General features: G+C 38.2%; 1 protein-coding gene across 1 annotated transcript in view; it reads right to left on the reverse strand.

The window, feature by feature from the left end:
• Positions 1-727: 727 nt before the first annotated feature.
• LOC134541357 (catalase-like) overlaps positions 728-20,983 on the reverse strand; it is a 106,400-nt gene continuing 86,144 nt past the window's right edge. The window contains exons 8-10 of the mRNA XM_063384780.1: positions 8,361-8,596; positions 5,307-5,439; positions 728-3,113 (exon numbers count right to left, since the gene is read on the reverse strand). Coding sequence (XP_063240850.1) covers positions 3,021-3,113; positions 5,307-5,439; positions 8,361-8,596 — 462 coding nt within the window. The 3' untranslated portion in view covers positions 728-3,020. The remainder of the gene's footprint in view (positions 3,114-5,306; positions 5,440-8,360; positions 8,597-20,983) is intronic.

A 20,983-nucleotide genomic window follows, 5' to 3' on the forward strand; every position in this document is an offset into this window, starting at 1 on the left:
TAGCTTGCAGCTAGACTTCTTTTGTCTAGTATGTGAATTTGAAGTGTGTAACTAAAATTTTAAGATTATAAAGTTCTGTGAATCATTCCAGCTCACAGGAATGGTATCCCCTTTCCGGCATCCCTGGCTCAGTGCTACTGTTCCCTCGTTGATCTTACTCTAAGATGAATTGACCAGATTGGTTTTTTTTATAAAACCAGCTCAAATGAAAAGACTGATTAATTGGCTGACATGCCATATTTACCCTAAAATACCCAATGCAAACTCTGAAAATAATGTGGCCCCAAACTTTTTGATTGTGAGTTTATGAAAATATCTTATGGATCGGAAATTGCAAGTGAAGTACTTATTAAATTTATTCCACAATTACTAGAACCTCTCTGGCACCACTTTTGCCAGTAGAGTGATTTACATAGTCTCTTTTGAAACAGATTGACATGGCCGCGGCCGAACTGTCTTTATGCTAAGCGGGGGTTCGCGTCGATACATGTACTGAGATTAATTTGTGGGCGCCACCGTGCAAGGGGCACAGACCCGGGAGAGACTCTTTTTCAGGGCTGTGACGTCGCCCATGTGAGGTGTGATTTTAACCCCCCTAAAGCCAATCCTAGTACTCGCCACTGGTCCGCTCGCAGCGTCAGGTACGCTCTTCACCTATGTAGTGGGCTCTTACGGCATCCCACACTTATCACACTCAGGATGTTGAAATAAACAAATACAAATAAAATCGTATGCCCTGGTTTATTAGTTGCTACTTCGCCTACACCTTTGATTATATCACACAACGCCTGCGGCACAAATCGGTTCACGTGGTGCGACCTGACCATGTGGTCACACTCTACAATTAGGTAATAAGCATAAAAAGGACCATAGTGGCCACTCATACAACTATGTATTTAAACAGTCCCCCCGACCGAGAGAAGCCCCGAGGATTTACGAACGAAAGATTTAAGATGATTAAGATTTAACGGAATTACTTAGCAGTGCTGGCAAGCGGTGAGGTCCCCGGGGTGCTGATGCGTCTGCTCTCGGTCGGTGCTGGCGAAGGACTGGGGTGAGCTCAGGGCTCTGCCATCCTAACATGGCGTCTTCGTGCCAAACCGATTACCGTTATACCTATTTACGATTACGTGCCACAGGTAGCTGCAGGTAAAACATGAAACACCCTTAATAATTATATTACACCTAATGCACAATAAAAACTATTAACTGAAATTACAACAATTTGTTATCAATGATGAACAGTCCGGCTTCAGCGGACTTCGGTTCGCCTCGTGCATGTTCTGTACGTCTTTTCGTAGTTTATGCCTTAACTAAATATTAATTACTTAAAGTACATAAAACACTCCCGGCCAATCTGCCGTCACACTCCACTTGGGGGAAAATAAGCAAAAAAGAATTACAATGTTTATCTCTACTTAAAGGGGTGTGATGCACTGCTGCTACAGCGCCCTCGAGGTAGTTCGTGGCGCGCTGTTCAAACTCAACCACCCGACGACGTACTCAAGACGGAGCGGCCGCCAGTACGGGAAGTGGGACGGGGGGCGAGGGGAAAGGTGGCGGAGGCTGACCAGGCTCCTGGGCCCGGTTGACGTCAAAGACATTGCAGTTGGAGGAAACAAATTGTGTTTTATGACTGTAGTTCTAAAAGGAAATGCCTCTCTAATAACATATTGAAGTTGAGTATCTGCTTGGTACGGCAGAGTTGCTGGAGCATTCAATGAGCCACACTGAAGTGCTTTGCCTAAATTTGAATTTGCCAAAAATCCCTCATCATTACTCTAGCTGATGCCTCTACATTCATAGTAAGAAAGTTACATGAGCATCTACATTACCCAAGAAAACTATAAATAATATATTTTTGTAATTAAAGAACACTGATCCGGTGTTCACAGGAGCCTGAATAGTAATATGTTTTCCATCCATAGCTTCCATACATTTAGGAAAAATTCCACATACATATAATCAAAATCATAAGCGATGTTCTACCACACTTCCCCTATCAGAGTAGGCATCAACTAGTCCATCAGATTTTCTGGTGATACTGTGGTTGCCTAAGAGGTTGATTAAGGGGAGGGGGGGTGGCCAAAAGCCCGCGATGAGAATCAGAGAGAACAAAGTGACAAACTCCATCTGCACCCTCCCCTTCATCCTGCATCACTCATCTGTCACGCCCATGCAGAGGTCCAGGAAGCTCCGGACTAGAGTGGCATAAGTGACGCATCGACACATTTAAGAGGCAGAGCGTGGTGTAGTTCTTCAACTAAGCCGTTCCCAGCGGCACGACACAGGTTTGCAATTATGATGCGACCCCCTCTTTCAGTTTCTACAGTTTTTGTGAAAAAAAAAAAAAAAAAATCATATCACTATATTAAGGTATGTACGGTTCTTAATTTCAATTAACATTATTGTTATTATCTTATCAAAATCAAGCACGTTTTTTGTCACAATTTCCTTCCAAGCAGAAAATAGTTACTTTTTTCTCTTTAAATCACAGATAATACATAACTGATTAAACATTTTTTAAAATTTATTTTGCAGTAAAAATATTACATGATTTGAGGAGTGTATGTTCATTAATAATTGATTACATGTTTATATGATTTCTTAAAATATTAATTTTTTTTTTTAGTTCCTTTTCACTAACATGCAACAAACATTCAAATTACATTATACAAAAATATTTTGACGAGAGTTGCACAATTTTACAAAACAATCTATCATAACTAGTGGGTGCAATACTCATTATTGTAACTTAGAACTTAATAACTAAATGCATGTAAATGATAACAACCACCAAAAATTGTAGATAAAACTAATAATATTTATAGCCATCACTTTAACTATTTATTATATAATATATTCACAGTTAATTCAATAAAAAATATAATTATAAAAATTACTCCCGAGAAATTCCTTTCACTAACAATTTAACACTGATACATCATAATAATGAGTGTAATAATAATTAAAACAAGTTTTCATGTAAATATTAAAAGTGAAAGAATACAAAGTGAACACTAAAGGCATGATTTTGCTTGCATATTCATAGCTGCAGCTATTTTCACTCCAAACTCTTCATTGACTTTCGAAAACATCTTGACAGCCCTTTCCTGAAAAAGAAAATTAAATAAATACGGATTGTAACTCTAATTGAAATTATGTAATATCTTAATCCTCAGCCATTATGAAATGTTTCATGCAGGTTCTGATAAAAGCATACAAAGTCTGTTTATTATCATATTTGGAAGTTTTCGAGAAAATTAATCACACAATACCTACCTACCTCACACTTTCTTGGTTTTTTTTCAATGCATGAGACTAAGTGGTTTTATTGTGGTAGTTTGTATGCTTATGAAATTTTATTTTAAGGGTATTATGTTTTAAACACAATCACCAACTGGATTATAATAAGTTAGAGGTAGTTTGGTTATGCACATGAACTTCGAAACTGGTTCATACATTCTCCAAACGTTCTTGGTAAATAGCACACGTACTGAGCTGCTAAACCCAAAAAATTGTGAAGGGGCTCTCATTGGTGTGGTAGTATACGCAGGCTTGTCAGGAAAATTATATTGGGCTTCAAATCACTACTTAGGCTATCGACTCGGTATTTATAAAAGTGATACTGATGACGGGACTTACGATCCGACCAAAAATATTTGTCACTTGAACATGGCACATTAAAACTCATAGTCACCACTGTTTCTAAATTAAATTCTTATTAAACTTCAAACCAAATCCACTACTTATGTCATTCTCACTTTTGATGTGTAACATCTTTGTTCTCTGTAAACAGCATTTGGTGGGGGTAACTTCGTGAAAGTGACAGAAGTCAAGGAACACAAAATGTGTAACAACCACAGTGGTGGATGGTACAAACCAACGTTGATAAAGACAATGGGGAAACTTTTTATATTATTAGCTGTTCAATGAATTTTAATAAGATGGGCAGTATTTTAATAAATTCCTTGTTGAAAAACCAGGTCCAAAGCCAGCGTTCAGTATTTTTTTCAAGTCTTTTTCGCTTTCATCAGAGCCGTTCCATTATGCAGTTTAAAATTTGGCTCTAAAAACGAATAATTCAATAGTCGACGTAGCTGCGTTGACAGAGAATTCTAGCGGCGGGAGCGAAAAATAAGTGTGATACGCGACAAGAAATGTAGTTGAAAATACAATTTGCGTATACTAGTTATCGGGCTCTGCATTATTTGAATTGTACATTAAATTTTGTGTCCGAGTTTCGTATTATAAGTAATTTGCAACATGATAACATTGATAACTGATGAATTTGCTCGTTACCGAGTTAAGATGTTACACATCACTGGCAAACACTTAAAAACTTGCTCACATATTTTTTTCTAACTTACAATTGTCTCAAAAATATCTTGTGCACTACAGTAACGAACCCATGCCATTTTTAATTGGCTATGGAGATTCCTCCTCTTATTTGTGGGAGCTCGATATACATCATCATCTTTTCTGAAGAAGATGCTTTTTTTTACCTCTCATGCAGTTAGCATCTATGATTTGTTACTGCTCTCCAAAATCATCTGAAGTCGTGATCTTTATGTCTTATCATGCTTGTGTGGCTAGGCACAGAGCTACATTTAGGTTCAAACCCACTACAAAGGCCAAATTTGAAAGTCAAAGTAATAATTACTTACACAAAAGTGATGGGGAATTATTAGCTAGTGAGGCCAACAGCCATAAGTTATGCAATATGAATAGTTTTTAACTATCCTACAAGATAAATGTTGTTTTAAGATTCTTATATTTTGTAAAAAAAAAATAAACTATTTTTGCTGAAGTGGTACTTATTCAACTCAAAATGACACTTAATATATAAAATAAGTCTAGTCATACAAAATATAATTTTTAAAAATTTACTTTTACTGTCAAATATTTAAACAGAGTAAATTGTAAATTATTATTCTGTAATGATAATTAACTGTAAAAAAATAAAACCCTTCATTTTTGCATAGCCTTTGAAAACAGTAAATTATTATTGAAATATATTTTTGAATTAACTGTCTACTGTTTGTAAATTCTCTGAAAATTAGTTATGGAAAATAAAAAAAAAATTGAAGTTAAATTGATAATTAGAATTATACTTGACCAATATGGGTAAAAAATCAGACTATAACCCACTTTGATATAAATCTTTAAAATCTTGTATGTAGCTTATACATAAGATAATTAGATACCAGAGAATACAATAATCATACCATGAACCAATCTTGAATAAGCAATTTTGAGCTAATATTATTTTTGCGTCAACCTATTTTGGCCAATATTTGGACTACCTTTATGGCAGGAGTTGCAGGTGAGAGATGAGTGCCAATGTTCTTTGCCAATCTGTTCCGTGCCTCGTCGTCCAAGACGTTATTCCAAAATAACGCTGGCTGGCTGAAATCATCTTGATCTTTTGAATCGTACCTGCGAAAATAACACAACATTCAAGTTACAGTATACTAGCGTGATCAAGCGGTCACTGAATGCACTGAAGTAACATCTCGTAGTAAGGCCGTAGCCGTGAATTTTAAAAGGAAATTTACTGTCACGCTTATTTAAAATCTCAGTGAGTAGCATACTTTTACAACTCAAAATTTTACAAGTACAAATTTAAGTAATTATTTTGCTTGAAAGAAACTGAGCATTTCATATTATGGTTTCCATTTTAATTGCTTTTAATTTAATACTTTGTTCTTCAGTCAATTATTTGATGATTTCTTTAAAACAAGTCATTAATACACCTATTCCAATGTTATTAAATATACATGAAACGTATGGAAGACATGCTTCCAGTAACAAGTGTGCAAACTGGCATAAAATATAGACTACTTGTAAACACTACTCCTGTTACGTCTGTGGTACGAGGCATGTCTGGCGCTAACTTAGAGAAAATACATTATTGTAGCCCACTAAGTAGGTATGTAAGTAATGCTCGCAGCAGGGCCCTGTTGCTTTCGTCGCCGCGAGGCAAGCTATGCTCGCCGTGGGGCCCCACCTTGTGCAGTGTTGCCAAGACGGCCACATCATTCGCGTTGTTTCATTTGCCGGAAGCGTGAAATTGTGCGAAGCTGTTTCTCATTTATTAAGGAAATTGTAGATGTTTTCTCATTGTTTTAGAGCAAAATTACAGGTGTGTAATCTATCGCTATAGCGAAAATGAGCCCACGCTGCATTCGTTATTCCCGAAATTTTTATCATACGCAGCACATGCAAAACTGACGGTACCGATGGAAATTACCGTTATAGCGGACTTTACGTTATAGACCGTATTCGCTAGAACGGACTTTCACTGTATTACAATAATCCTTATACAGTATAATGATATATAAGCAGCTAATTTGCTATGGTTGTCTTGTTCTGTCTTCGCCTTTTTTTATATATCCTGGAAGGGACGGGTTCGGATCCCATGGACATCCACCCTGGCTACGTGTCTGCTTGCAGGCATAGAGGTAATCAGAGGTTCAGGCCAGTATCCCAAGACACGAAAATAAGGGCTTAGGTGTGCATGATAGTGCTCGATAGGACACGGCCAGTCCCCTTAATTTTAGGCAACAGATTTTGATGTCCTGTCCGTTGCCGCTGTTGTTGCCCAAATTCCGCGCGTGCGCAGAACTCACTTTTTTGTTGATTTCGCCCAGACGGCTGAACCGCATCTGGCGCCATTAACTTGTGTATCGTCACTTTTGTGATCAGCACGAGACGTACCGAGCATACTGGTTTGCCGAATGAAACTTTATAATAGCTAAACTATCCTGGAATGCATTTCGTGCACTTTAATGTTCATAGGAACAAATATTCGCAACATGTAAAATTATCAAACTTCATTTTTACAAACATAATGTTAGCTGTCAAATTCTTATGAGCCAAACCATTAGTGTAACTAAACAGATACAAGAATTAAAACGTTTAGTTAAAATGTTTGCTACCTGATATTATTGCTCCTAAAATAAATGATTTTTTTCTTTGTATCAGTAAAAAAAATACATCTGCAGTCGCGTGACAGGCCACTTAGCCAATCAGAGGCAAAACGACTGTGGACGATCAGCACATTGTGCCAGGGTGTACAACCTGGGCTTTTGTTACTTAAGAACCGAATCTCCATGCCAACCACTTACAAGGGTGAAGATGTGTTCAGTGAAAGTGCATAATTCAAATTTAACATCATTCTCCCCAGTAAAAGGCCACTCCCCATATGGTACTACGGCCACAAACATTTCAGACACGGACTTATTAGATAAGACTGTGCACTTGAGCCAATAAGTGCCAGATTTGGAGCACCGACATTAATTGAACAGCTTATTTGTCAATAGAGTGGTTACATACAAGTATCATATTGTAATGAACTGGAAAAATGTTATGATTATGAAATTTCATAATGCTATGTATGTCCAAATGTGATTGAGGTTTCGTGATAATTTAATAAGTTGTATTAAAATAGGTAAAATGTATGGCTGTTGTGAGTAAAATTACTAATCAAAATCAAGTAAAACTGTTCATAGTAGTTCGTTTCGACAGATTTTATAGTGGAAAAATCTTAATACCAACAGAAAAATTATGTGCAGCACTAAAGTATCATTCTATTTCATGAACTAATGGTAGAAACGACCCTATCATGGTATGATTTCAACGGAGTAATCAAATTTATCTTATGTAAACAATGAAATATACATTTCTTTCACAAGTATTACCAACAGATTTTAAGTAGTGTTTTGATGCAGAAAATACTTAAGTGGACAAGTATTGAAATATGTAAATCTTCTGTGCCTATTTACACTTTCAAATAGAGGAGAATAACAGAAAAGGGGAAAAAATGTGATGGTCGTGAGGACGGTAGGGAATTGGAATAGGCTGGAGGAGGAGTGTGTGTTGGCTGGGAGTGTGGATCAGTTCAGAAGAAAAGTGCGGGGAAAGTAGAGAGAATGCTTGCCACCAGGAACTTCTGTACCCAATTGCAGCTATAATGATGATGATGATGATGAAAATGATGATGGTGATGATGATGATGCTGATGATGATGCTGATGCTGCTGCTGATGATGATGCTGATGATGCTGCTGATGATGATGCTGATGATGATTATGCTGATGATGATGCTGATGATGCTGCTGATGATGCTGCTGATGATGATGATGATGATGATGATGATGATGCTGATGATGATGATGCTGATGATGATGATGATGGTAATAATAATATTTGCCATAGCGCATGTTGTAAATAGTTCTGACGGCAAATAAGTCATTCCATGTTATGTTGGGATCCTGCATCGTTCGCAACTAGTCCGTAGACGTTCGTTCGTCTGCGGCTCGCACAGTCGTTTCACGGCACGCCGTGCGTCGTAGTTACTTGGCGATCTCCCCGGAGACGGAGGATCGGGACCTGGCGGCGCTCGGGTCCGGCCGGAGGCCCCGGAAGGAGTTGGGGTAGTAGTTGGGCGCCCCGTCCTGGTTGTCGGTCGTGTTCATGGCGCCGTCTCGCTCGTAGTTGGCCACCCTGACACGGTACGGGCAGTTCACGGGGATCTGCTGGTAGTTGGGGCCCAGGCGGTGCAGCGCCGTGTCCGAGTACGCGAACAGCCGGCCCTGCGAGCAGCATCCCGGCGCATGAGCGCGACCGTCTCTCTCGAAAAGGACAAACGCACGGTAACACTTACACCCGTCTCTCATTCGGTGACGCTGCAGCAACCTTACAACGTTTTAATGAGGCAACAACACACTACATACTCAAATGTATAACCCGGCAACTTAGCAGTCGACCTGGGACCTTTCCGGTTCCGCGCAGCTTCCCCCCCTCCCTAACTCCCAACCCCTCCTTCCCCTCCCGAATCTTCTGCAGGTAGGGCGAAGGGCCACTCCTCCTTCGAGGACAACGCACGGGAACACACTTCACTCCTCCTCGCGACGTGGCTGAAAGGTGTTTCCCCAGCCGACGCCACGCCGCATCGCGCGAACTGGACCCGCGAAGCGCCGCCTCGGGAGCTGGCGTACTATCCAGGCGGCGCACAACCGGCAACTGATCCCCTCCGCTCCGCTCCGCTAGAGAATCACGTGACCGCCGCCTGGCACCGGGGTCTGCGCAGGTCGAAAACAAAGTTGCCGGACCATACCTCACACTTTTGTGCAGTTTCGAAATTTAGGAGAAAGTTTTCATTCCACGTCCGAAGGAAGTGCAAATCACCGACAACTAGAGACCTGCGAAATTCACGGATTCATTCGGTGACAGGCTGGAATTCAAACACATACACCTCTTAGATAATTTTTGCTATTGACTTACTGTTCATCTGGACGAATCTCAGCCAATCATAAAACCATCAACCGAAGAAGGATCGTATCACAGACAAACCAGATGAGACAACTCACAAGTCGGCAGCCAATGAACTTGCGTTATTTGCCCAAGTGTTCAAGGGGTATATGTGCAGTCTATCCTGAAGGCCATCGAAACTGCGAATTTTGCAGGTCTCTACTAATAACTCGACAAGTTTTTTTCTTTGTTTTTTCAAACAATAAGTACGATCATTTCATGAAAATAACATAGTTTATAGAATTAAAAAATGCAAGTTATTTGGCTGCAATTGTTTTACAAGGAAATACATATGTGTTCAATCGGGGTCATGTCTAAAGAGAGGGCTAAGGTAGTTGCAAGAACACATAAAACTGTATGAAAATTATATTTTTCTCTGGATTATCAAGTAAAGGGCAGATAAACATTTGTGTCTTCATTAACATAATGCATAAACATAATGTAATAATTTTTTGTTTGTTTCAAGTCCTGTCACAGTCAAATTTTTGTCTCAAATTATATTTGACAACAATGTTTGAGGGGTAATATTGGGCAAAATTGAACTTCCAAATACATCCATCAAAAAAATGTTGTTCAGATAACATTAAAAATATTTTAAATCCTATTACAATATCAAAGTTCACTATTAGATGGATCTTTATTGGATGGATCTATTCAATGTTACCCTTACATAAAAATAAAAATTACGCATTATATTGCTGGATGGAAATTTTAAGGATATATGCATTACTTAAAATTAAAACAATTGTAGTAGTGAATCTTATAAATACTGATTGTACAGTAGAACAAATTTTCTGGGATTTTTTAATATTATACAAATCATTCATTTTCTTTCTTCTTAAGTTAGAATTACACTACAGACATCACTTACATAAACATTATTTTACCCACAGAAATTTATATCCTCCCATGTGTATGACATCATTTTAATGGTACTCAAAAGCAAAAATATCTGCCATTTTCGTTTTTGCTGGGTGCGTACAACAAATTCTATATCTCTTCTTGTGTAGAAGATATTTTATGGAAATTAGTGTAAATATATTTTACAAAAAACATAGCTGCACTAGTAAAGTTTTCGATGGCATCAAGTTGGGTTTACAATTGAAAAACTTTAGAGTTACAGTTTACACTGTACAAACTGTACAAGGATGAGCACACAGTTAAGTAATATGATGGATTTCCAGTTTATGATTGGAATCTTGGTCTTTAAATCCAACCAATACAAACTGCTGAGAATGCAGCCATGTTAAAATTAGAGATTAGCGAAATATACAGATGGAGTATAAGGTCTGATTCTAGAAGAGGGGGTGAAGCAAAAAAGGGGAAGGGGTTTTCAGTTTACTACAATAACAATATCGCAGGAATTTGTTTGTAAATGTATCAGGTGTACCTGTATTGGAGATTAAATTGGAGAAAAATACCTACACCTATCTTTAAATTTGTATTATGAAGATTCGTTTTGGACTTTTAATGGATATAAATATTTTAACCAGTAATATATTGATTCAATTTTCTTCCGAACAGGATAATTGCAGTCGTTAATAAAAGCAGACTAGAACAGTTGCTACAAATATAAACGAACATCTGCCACATTGGTTTGTAAAAATCATAAATAATAATGGGGGAAAAAAGGCTATATATTTATTTTCCTAATCACTGGTTAAAAGTAATTTAACTTTTTTTTTTATTTGTAGGTATAGTCTGCAATTCCGAAGTGCATTCTGGTTGAAAATTGTTTCTGATTGATAATTAGTTAAAAGTATAATTTTTCTTTCTGACAGTGGTTATATACTTCAAATACCAGAAATATAGCTGCAATTGAAATTTAAATTTTTTGATTCTTATTTGTGTACAAATTCTATATTTTTACTTTAATATATAAATACTATTACATGTAATGGTAATAATCATTCATTCCGAGATAGTTAATGTAAATTAGAATGGCTTTAAAATATATTCATGAAATGTGAATAAATATTTAAAAGATTTGTTCAATATTAAAATTAAAATTAAATGCACATCAGAATAATATATTTTCAAATTCAGATAACAAAAAAAAATAATTCCAATAGGATTTTTTTTAAAGGTTTGGTTGAAATTCTGAGTAATTTATCCTTTCTTGATATGGTGCTATAATAATTCCTTAATGACTACTACTTTCTTAGTGCATTAAATCTTCTTTCTCCAAGGAAAAAATTAATTCACTCCAAAACCACAATCTACTGTGCTCTTGTTGATCTCCCATAATTCTTAAGGAAAAATATAAAATATGTAGTCAATTTTGACTTACAAAGAAAAACCAAATGAATGATTAAGAATTCTTAGAGAACCAAAATTCTAATTCTATTGACCGTAAGACTGTGTATTCAGCACATTGAAATACTTTAGAGAATTCAAGTTAAAAGGAAGCTAAGCACCAGATTAACAGATTAACTCTTAAAACTAAAACTAACTATGAACTTAACTTAAAACTAAAACGTTCATTGGCAGTATTATTTTTTTAACTAAAGTCTCTTTAGTGTCAGATAATATGCCCTGAAACCTGTTTTAACGATTAGAATCTTATTCGTGGTTGTAAATTCACTTAATGCATGTTTAATGTTGGCATTCCCGGCGCCAAAGAGCGAGGGTTTAAAAACGTAACAATGGCCGTACACTAATTTGGAGGCATTTAGGAGACCAGTCAATAGTAGTTTAGTATTCCGACTTGTCTTTGCAAAGGCTTGGCTTCTGAAGGAAGTAAATTATTTGGCGCGGAAGCAACGAGAGGGCTCTACGGTAGGAAAGCAGGGACTAGTTGCGCCCAGAAACGACACACAAGGTTCTCCGCTATACCCGTACCGGTCCCGACATGGCCGTGGGTAGCGTGGCCGCCATGTTGGTCTCCCTGCTTGCCGCCTCTGCCAGTTGCGTAGAGACGGATGCCTTCGCGCTAACGTCCGACTATTTCCTCCGGCGGGGCGCTCGGATCATCGTGGGGTGTCTTTGTTCGGACCACGGTCAGTGCTGAATGGATAATAGTTGTATTTTTCTATCAATAGTTTTAGTTTAAAGTACCTGAAAACCCCTGGTTTTGTGCATGCAGGCTAATAATCAGGATGCTGTAAAGGGAAATGAACACCCAAAACACGCCATATTGGATTCAATTGTTTTAAGAGTCATAAAAATTTCATAGTGTTTAATTTTAAAAAATTTTGTTTCAATAAGTAAATAGAGATAGGGTACCCAAAATAATTTCCCCTGTGGAATCCTGGGCAATTTAGAAGTTAATTTTTTTTGTAAGAAAACTACAACTATAGTAGTAATACTGTAAATAGACACTACATTAAAAGAGGTTTTTGAAATCTCTGAAAGTGTAATCTCTGTCTTAACGAAAAAATTTTTTTTCTTAATTTAGAGATAATTTGTTACAGTATAAAATTCTTTGAAACCAATATGGCAAATTTTGGTTGCTAATCATCACCCCCCCCCCCCCCAACCCTCCTTATAAGGTAATGTGTCCAACCTAAATATGGATTCAAATCAAGAAGTCAGTGCTTCAACTAAATTAAATGCTCCGCCTTCACATGGGCAGTCTTGGAAGATAACTGGGGAAGCGACCATTACCCTATATTATTATCTTATCTTGAAGACACTAGATACTCTTATTATACAAAATACATTAAAAGCAAACTGGATAACGTTCCGCTCTTTAATCTAGCGTCTTCAAGATATCATATTAATATAGGGTACATAATTGTCGCTTCCCCAATAATAACTTCTAATATAATAAGTGTTTATTAGATTATAGATATTAGAATGTATTCAAATATATAAATACAATTGGACAGGAACCCATAACTATACCCTCACTTTTTCATTTTTTTTTTCATTTATGAAAAAGTGAGGGTAAGATTTATTTATATTAAATTTTTAATTCATAATACATATCCAGATTTTGTATTATATAATAAGAATTTAATATAATATATATAAATTAATTAAATTAAATTTGTTAATATTAAATATTACAATAAATACTTATTAGTACAAAGAGGATAGACCATTTATATGTATTTATTATCTAATATAATAAGACCTAGTGTAACAAGTGTCAGGTCGATAGCCGAAGGAGGGGTGGAAAAGGGGGGAAGGGGTCCCCCTGCCACGTACATACACTGTTGTTGCCCCAGAAAGGCATGACGACAGTTGAAATCACCCCCTATGATAAGTGAACCATCAAATTATGCAAAAATAAAATTCATTAAAACCTACTACTAAAAGGTAAAAATAAAAACTTTACATACATTTAATTGATATTATCTGGCATACATTCCCTGATAAAAGCATCATTAATTCACCCAATGGTTCTGGCCATTTTACAATAATTATGTTAGTTTATAATTTCTATAAATTTCAAATACACCGAGTCAGGTAGGTGACCTTTGTAAGGGGTGCAGAACGGACTTAAGGCCTCATAAGAGGTACAACGTCAAGCTGATGTAGGATGTAAAATGCTTTGATAGCACAGATAGTTCCATGGGGTGAATTTAATCAGAAAAAAATATATATACACACCACAGACGAAATTAACGGGAAAACAACGAGACAGTTCCAACAAGATGAGTAAATACATACGAATGGCAACCTCGGGGAAACACGGCGACGGACAGACGAGCCCAACTGCGGAACTGAACAGATTATCCGGGCAACGCGACGACGACAGCGCAGACGAAAAGTGTGTGAATCAGCAATGGTGCTATGTACAAGAAAACAAAATAATATTGCCGCGTATTCCATCGCTTCCATCTAGACATTCTGCTCTTGCTCTCCCTAGCTCAGACTGTTTGCTCAATCAGACAACACTGTGACACTATACAGTCATCACAGCTGTTGCGGGCCTCGTGGTCCGTGAGCCAGAGCCGAGCATCGAACCGAGGGCCCCCGCGAATAGTCCCAGGCCGCGGAATACCGCCCACTGCCTCGTGTCGCGAAATAAGAGTTAATGTGTGGATGTCTGCGGAAAGGATGATACTAGGTTACTTCTAAGGTGTAAATTGGCAGGATCGCGGGAGGGACTCAAACCCCTCATGCTGCCGAGGGCAATGCGATGAATAAAGATACTAACATCTATCTCTCTGAAGGCTTCCATGAGCTTCATAGGAAAGTGTCAGCAGGTGAAGTAATTTTACGAGAACCTTCAACCACGTACAACACAATCCTTAAGAAAATAATATAATACTATGAGCTGAGTAAACAGTGTTCAAATGAATGTAAGGGTCACCACCTTACAAGCACTTACATGAAGTCTCCCCGCTGTCACACTCACTACGTTTAACTAACTGACCTACGTACTGAATTCAGTAAATACCAGCACCGACTGGCTAAAACAACCTATCTGCATGATTTGCTAACCAACAAGAAGAGCCTTCAAGGCAACACACGCAGTTTTAAGTAAAACCCGAAGGCGCCACGCGCATGCGCGGACACCTCAGGAGGGGAAGTCAAGCACGGCACTAGACGCAGGGAGGGGGAAAAGGAGGAAAGGAAGGAGCGCCAATGCCCGCTGCGCGGCGCGAAGTTCAAACGCAGCGCACCGACCACTTCATCTCAATCTTCCTGTAGCGACCTTTGCACATTGCCGCAGGTCGACTGGCTTTCACCAAGATTCTGTCGGGCCGTGGGCTGTGGGCCCTCGCTATTGGGTCACATCAGGCGGGAGACATCCTGAACGTGCTGGCGCCATGGAGCGAACACAAGACTGGAGTGTTCGTCGATCGCACCTGCGCTCACGGGAGGGCGATACTTGATCACGTGAGTGCCTCCAACCATGAACGTGGGCTCCACAGCCCGGATTATAACTACAGTACACTCCCGATTATCCGCGAAATTAAGTGGCAGGGCCACCGCGGATAGTGAAAATCGCGGATAATCCGCAAAAGAGCCGAAAATGGGAAACAAAAAAGGAAATATTAATTTCAACTTAAAAATCTAAAACTTTATGTACAGTAAAAGTTACAATCAACAGTAAAAAATTTTAAATGATGCTAAAATTTTAGTATTTTACTGAATTATTAACACACAATACATTTCAGTAATGTAAACATAAAAGTGCTCAACCATACGACTATAAACAAAGCACGACAGAGACAAAAATAGCAATGCATTACAGCCTACTACGTGAGTTCCGAGAAGGCCTGTGGCATTTTACTGTATACTGCTCACAATACACTCGTCCGTAGAGTTCATATTTGCTCACTTGTAATAAAATACAGGTTTACATCCATGGATAATAGGGAGTTTACTGTACTTGATAAACATCAGAGCTAAAAATATTAATGTTGTATTAAGGCGAGAGAAGGGAAAAAAAAAATCTTTTTTATAGAATTCAGCATTTCTTTGAATTAAGTGCTCTCCTGATCGAAGAAATTTAATAAACCATCAAACATTGAAACATATATTTACAGCTTTCTGTATCTTTCTATCCCCCCTACCCCTAAGAGCTAGTCATAACCCATCCTGGTAATTGAAATGCAACATACCCACTGTTACATGAAAATGGCATGTTATATTTTGTAACACATTAAAAGTCTGGTAAATATTCATAACTAAAAACTTAAGATTTTTTTTGAACTCAATACTGGAATGAAAAATATGCACAATATTTTTTAGTGGATGTCTCATTTTATTCTGTTAAGTTATTTTCAGTTTTTTTTTTTACACTTGCAAATAAGTATTTTTCATGAGAGAAAAACCTAGGATTGAAATTCTAGCTGAAATGGCTCATTTCAACATGATGGTTTAGTGATGTCACCCCTCTGGCAATACCCGTCTTGTTAGGTAGCTAAGGAAGAATGACAATAAAAAAATTTTTAAGTCCCTGTGAAACATATACACAATATGTCCATAAAAGAATATCCCAGATATAAATTTTAATAGTATCAACTGTAAGCATTTGTAGAGCTTAGGTTCAAGGTCACAATTAAAGGAATAACTCAAACAGTTTTAGATAAGTTCATGTGCGAGTACTGCTATGTTGTTTTCTCGCTTACAACGCCAACTACGCAAAATAACGACTGCTGAGCATTAGCGTATTGTGTTCTGCCATTTGCTAAGAGTGAATCTGTAATTTCAGTTCAGCGTGTGTTCCCCAATTGAATCTCTTTGTAAGAGAGCGGTTGAAAGTTTAAGTCCCTGACCAATGGATTGGTCGTAATGGTCAAAACGACAGAGCTCTTTTTCGCTGGCCTCCACGTTCACCTTACATTTTTTTCCCTTTGGGGATTAATAAAAGATCGTGTCTACGTTCCGCCGCTACCTAATGATTTTCCAGAGTTGAGACAGAATTGAAGAGGCTATTGCTTCCATTTCTCCAGACTTGTTAACTAAAGAGCAGGAAGAATTGGATTTTAGGTTTGATGTGCACCATGTAACTAAAGGTGCACATATTGAACGTTTGTAAGAAAAACTAGAATAGTTTACCTTCAATTTTATGTAGGATTTGCGGTAAATATTCTAAACTAAAATGTTACAGTATGCCATTTAAACTGGGAAATTCTTTAACGGACACCATGTATTTTGAAAATTTCTAGTCCCAAACCTCCATATATATATTTTTTTAATGGAATGCCTGACCATTGCTTTTTCTCCAGAGTGAAGATAACCAAATAAACATGAAATAGGTGTGTTGATAACAGGCGACATCATTCAAAAACGTGTTTCAGTTGCGAGCTCATACAAGATTTATTCAAAAATAAACAGAGAACATCAACCAACACGTCACACAGAACGATGTTCTGGACTACATAATAAAAAAAAATTGGTTGTCTGTAAAGTCGGTTTACGGACGATAGTTTAACATGACGTCATAACAAAACATTGATGAAATGATTGCATACTTTTATGAATAAAATTGAATCGTTTTTATTGAATTATCACTATTTTGCATGGATACAAAGAAGGAGTGAAAAAAAATCTACAATTTAATTGATAAATTTACTTTCATTTGCACGCATTAATTCAAATATGTTTATTACTTTAACGAACAGATTATTTTAACCATAACTTTCATGCATGTTTGCTATTTAACTTCTTCCAATCTGTGTTATTCTGCTAAGGATAGGACCTGTGATAGGAAAAGTAGGAAACGAATGGGAGTGTGCCTCGAAAAAAGTCAAATCGATGGTTGTTCCAATCGAGCGGAAGAGAGATAGATGCGGCGCAAGCGTAAAATGAGCGTGACGGGACAATGTGCGTAACGGGACAATGTGCGTTATGGGACACTTTTTTTCGTGCGTGCAGCCGGCATTCATAGATTTATTAGACGTTGTCACGTCGCAACAAGCAATCACTATAATGTAGATTGCTGAACAGGCGACTACTAACGTCGCGAGCAGGCCCGGAAGGTAATGACGGGGAATGTGCGTGTGTGGCAGGGCTGGGCGCGGGGACTGCCCTGCCTCGCATGGGGCGGGGAGGGTCCACCCGCGCTGCCGAGGCTAGACAGCGACGTGGCGTGGGCCCGCATGGACACCCCCGGGCTGCCGCTCCCCGTGCCGAACCCGCAGGGGCGTGCCCCGGGCTCGTGGGTCCCAGGGCCACTCCACCCGCGGGTCGCGACGGACCTGGCGGGGACTACGCTGAGGGCCGCCCTCGTCCCGGCCGGACCACCGGTGAGTCCCCCTCCACAGATACTCTTTGCAAGTTTCCAGGAGCTCGTGCCTAGACTGATGATGGTATGAACTGCCGGGGACGCAACTAGAGCGGGGGCAGATGGGGTCTCATGCCCTGGATGCCGCATTTCGAGGGGACGCTAATTTGACAAGAGTGATCTTAACTAATTCACTTGAACATTGTGCTGTTAGAACACAAAAAAAAAAAAGTCGGAGGGCAGGTAAAAAAAATTAATTATTTGCATCAAAAGATACACACACATGTGTGTGGTCAAATATTAAAAAAAAAAACTGGTATTCTTTGCATAATATCAAACTTCCGATGTATTAAAAAATGAAATGACTACAAATAAATACATTTATTTGCCATATAAGTTGAGTCAACAAACTTGGAATAGTGGAATTAATATTTGGTGGCGATAAGAGGTGTCGTCAGGAAAAGTTTTGGATTGGTTGTTTTAAAAAAAGAGGGAGGGGGGGAGCAAAAATGTTGAATTATTGACCCAGTTGGAAACTAGTTTAGTCACGTCCCTGTAAGCTGCACATGCAAGCTGCCACCAACACAAAAGGGTGGTATTTCAAGACATTCGGGTAAGGTAGACGTCACATGCTACCGATGCATTTGCCCTATTAATCGTGTCTCTTGTGTAGTTTAATTTGGCGGGAGTTTTTGGATTTGCTGTTAAGTTTCGTTCACCAAATTTTGCAAATTTTTTTTTATCTTTCTAGTTTTGCGGGTGTATTCATTATGATCGTGAATGTCTTCGGTGCTTGTACAATGAGCCCCGTGGTAGTGATTTTTTTATCTATATTTATGAGCTCATTATGTTGTCTGTGCGCAAGCATCTTCCATTTATCACATTAGATCATTTTTTATTTGCTCTGGGCCTTCGGGAGTGCATTTTTGAATTTAAGAGCTATGTTTTAAACTTGTATTTTCATTCATATTCCCCTCTATAAGCAATTTAGTGTATATTCTGGATGTATCTTGTCAGGGATCATAAATTGTTTGCTAATATTATGCAGTTGAATGCACTTTTTATTAGCTCATAATTCTTTTGGTAGTTCAGGGCTTATTTATATTATGTCATTTATTGTATTCTAGTGTTAATTTGTAAATAACATCAAAACTCGCAATTGTAAATTTTGCTTGTTTGGTAATTAATCCACATTATATTGCTTGTTTTTATTATTTTTATTATGTAAACCAGAACATTATTCTGTATGACTTGTTGGTTATGTGCTCTATTTATTTTTGAATAAATCTTGTATGAGCTCGCACCTGAAACCAGTTTATGAATGATGTCGCCTGTTATCAACACATCAATTTCACTCTGTGTACCCATCCTGCGACATTTATTAGTCTGTAACTTAATTTCCTAGTGTTCAATTTGTAAGCTATTAGGAACTTGACCCCCCAATAGGTTGCAACATTATATCACTATTATGCATATTTGTTTTTTTAAAACTAAAACATATGTGAGGGTAGAATCTCTTTTGGCTTCCGTGTTAAATTGTGTATTAATTTACCATCAACATTAACAGTATTTTATGTACAAGTAATATTGGCCATTTGAACCTCAATGGCCCAGTACTGTTCAGCACACAGACCGTCGAAAGAGTCAGAACTTTGATTGCCAGTGCTACATTTCCAGACTTACAACTTAGCCAATTTTTTCGTCATATACGCTAAAATACAGCTCGGTGATAGAACATAAAAGGGAAATTTTGTGTGTGTGGATCAAAGCTCTTTTGAGTCGTTTTGTGTTGGCAGCATAAAAATAATGTCTCCAAAAACGTCAATCAAGATATCATCAATCCCAGCACCATGACAGACGAACTAAATGCCTATCACTACACTTTATTCAGTCATCTTATGAAGTGGTTCAATTTCAGGTGAGTACGAATATAATGTTTCTTTTATTTTAATAATGAACTTCCACAGTAATGCGTGCATTAATGTTTAGTGATGTATCGTTGGAAAGGTTATTTTGTAGGAAACTCTTCAGTTTCTTTATACAAACTCGGGCAGAAATCCCGACGGAATATTCTATCGGAACCTTCCGTTGAGGCACTTGGACTTTACGTGTAAACCTTCATACTTTGTAGCAAGGCAGGTCTCTAGGAAGCTTTAACTTGAGCCTGTTCGAAGTCTTCCCTATTGCAACACTGGCTTCATATCTGTTTCCAGCATTGCCATCGTGCCCACTTCGCTCACCGCCAATGAGGACAAGTACGAAGTCCTCATGAAGATGGTCAGAGATAAGGAGGTTGACGTAACCATCTCTCCCATCTTCCCCGACAGCCAGATGCTGAATACGGTCCAGTTTGTGTCCGCCAGCCCATCAGCACTGAGGTGTGTCAGAACCTATTAATCTCCAGTTCAACATGATTATACGAATGGCACAGTACATTAACAATGTTCTAAAATTTCACTAACAATGTTACGAGGGTCATTCAAATATAAACCAGATTTTTTATACACTTTTATTGGTGATTTATGAAAGTACAAATGAAACGCTTTATTTTTCTAGATAGTTTTCTCTATCTGATAATAAGCTTTTTCATCCCTTCATGAAAAAAATAAATGCTTGCCCCAGTGGACAATTGCACACATACTGTTCGACTGCAGCGTCGTCTTACAAATCTTTTCCCTTCTAATGCCTTCTTCAGTGGTCCTTCCACAAACTCACTCACCGCCTGAATATTGTCTTAATTGACGCCGGTCGCCGGATGCCGTTATGACTTTTATTTTCCACTTCATCACGATTGTTTCGAAACATCTGGGCCCATTCGAACTCTTGGGATTTTACTCAGAGTAGCATCACTGAACCGTGCTTGGGTCTCTTCAAAATTTCACCCGATTTCACACATTCGTTGATGAGAAAACGAATAATACACTGTTGCTTTTTCTTCACTCATAGTGACACTGAAATTACGGATGATGCGAATGTGAGTGCTGTGTGCATGCCTATCCCCTCTCCACTAATCCGTCGCCGCTCACGTCCCAACTTCAAT

The sequence above is a fragment of the Bacillus rossius genome, chromosome 18 (genome assembly GCF_032445375.1).
Source record: "Bacillus rossius redtenbacheri isolate Brsri chromosome 18, Brsri_v3, whole genome shotgun sequence".
NCBI classification, from domain to species: domain Eukaryota; kingdom Metazoa; phylum Arthropoda; class Insecta; order Phasmatodea; family Bacillidae; genus Bacillus; species Bacillus rossius.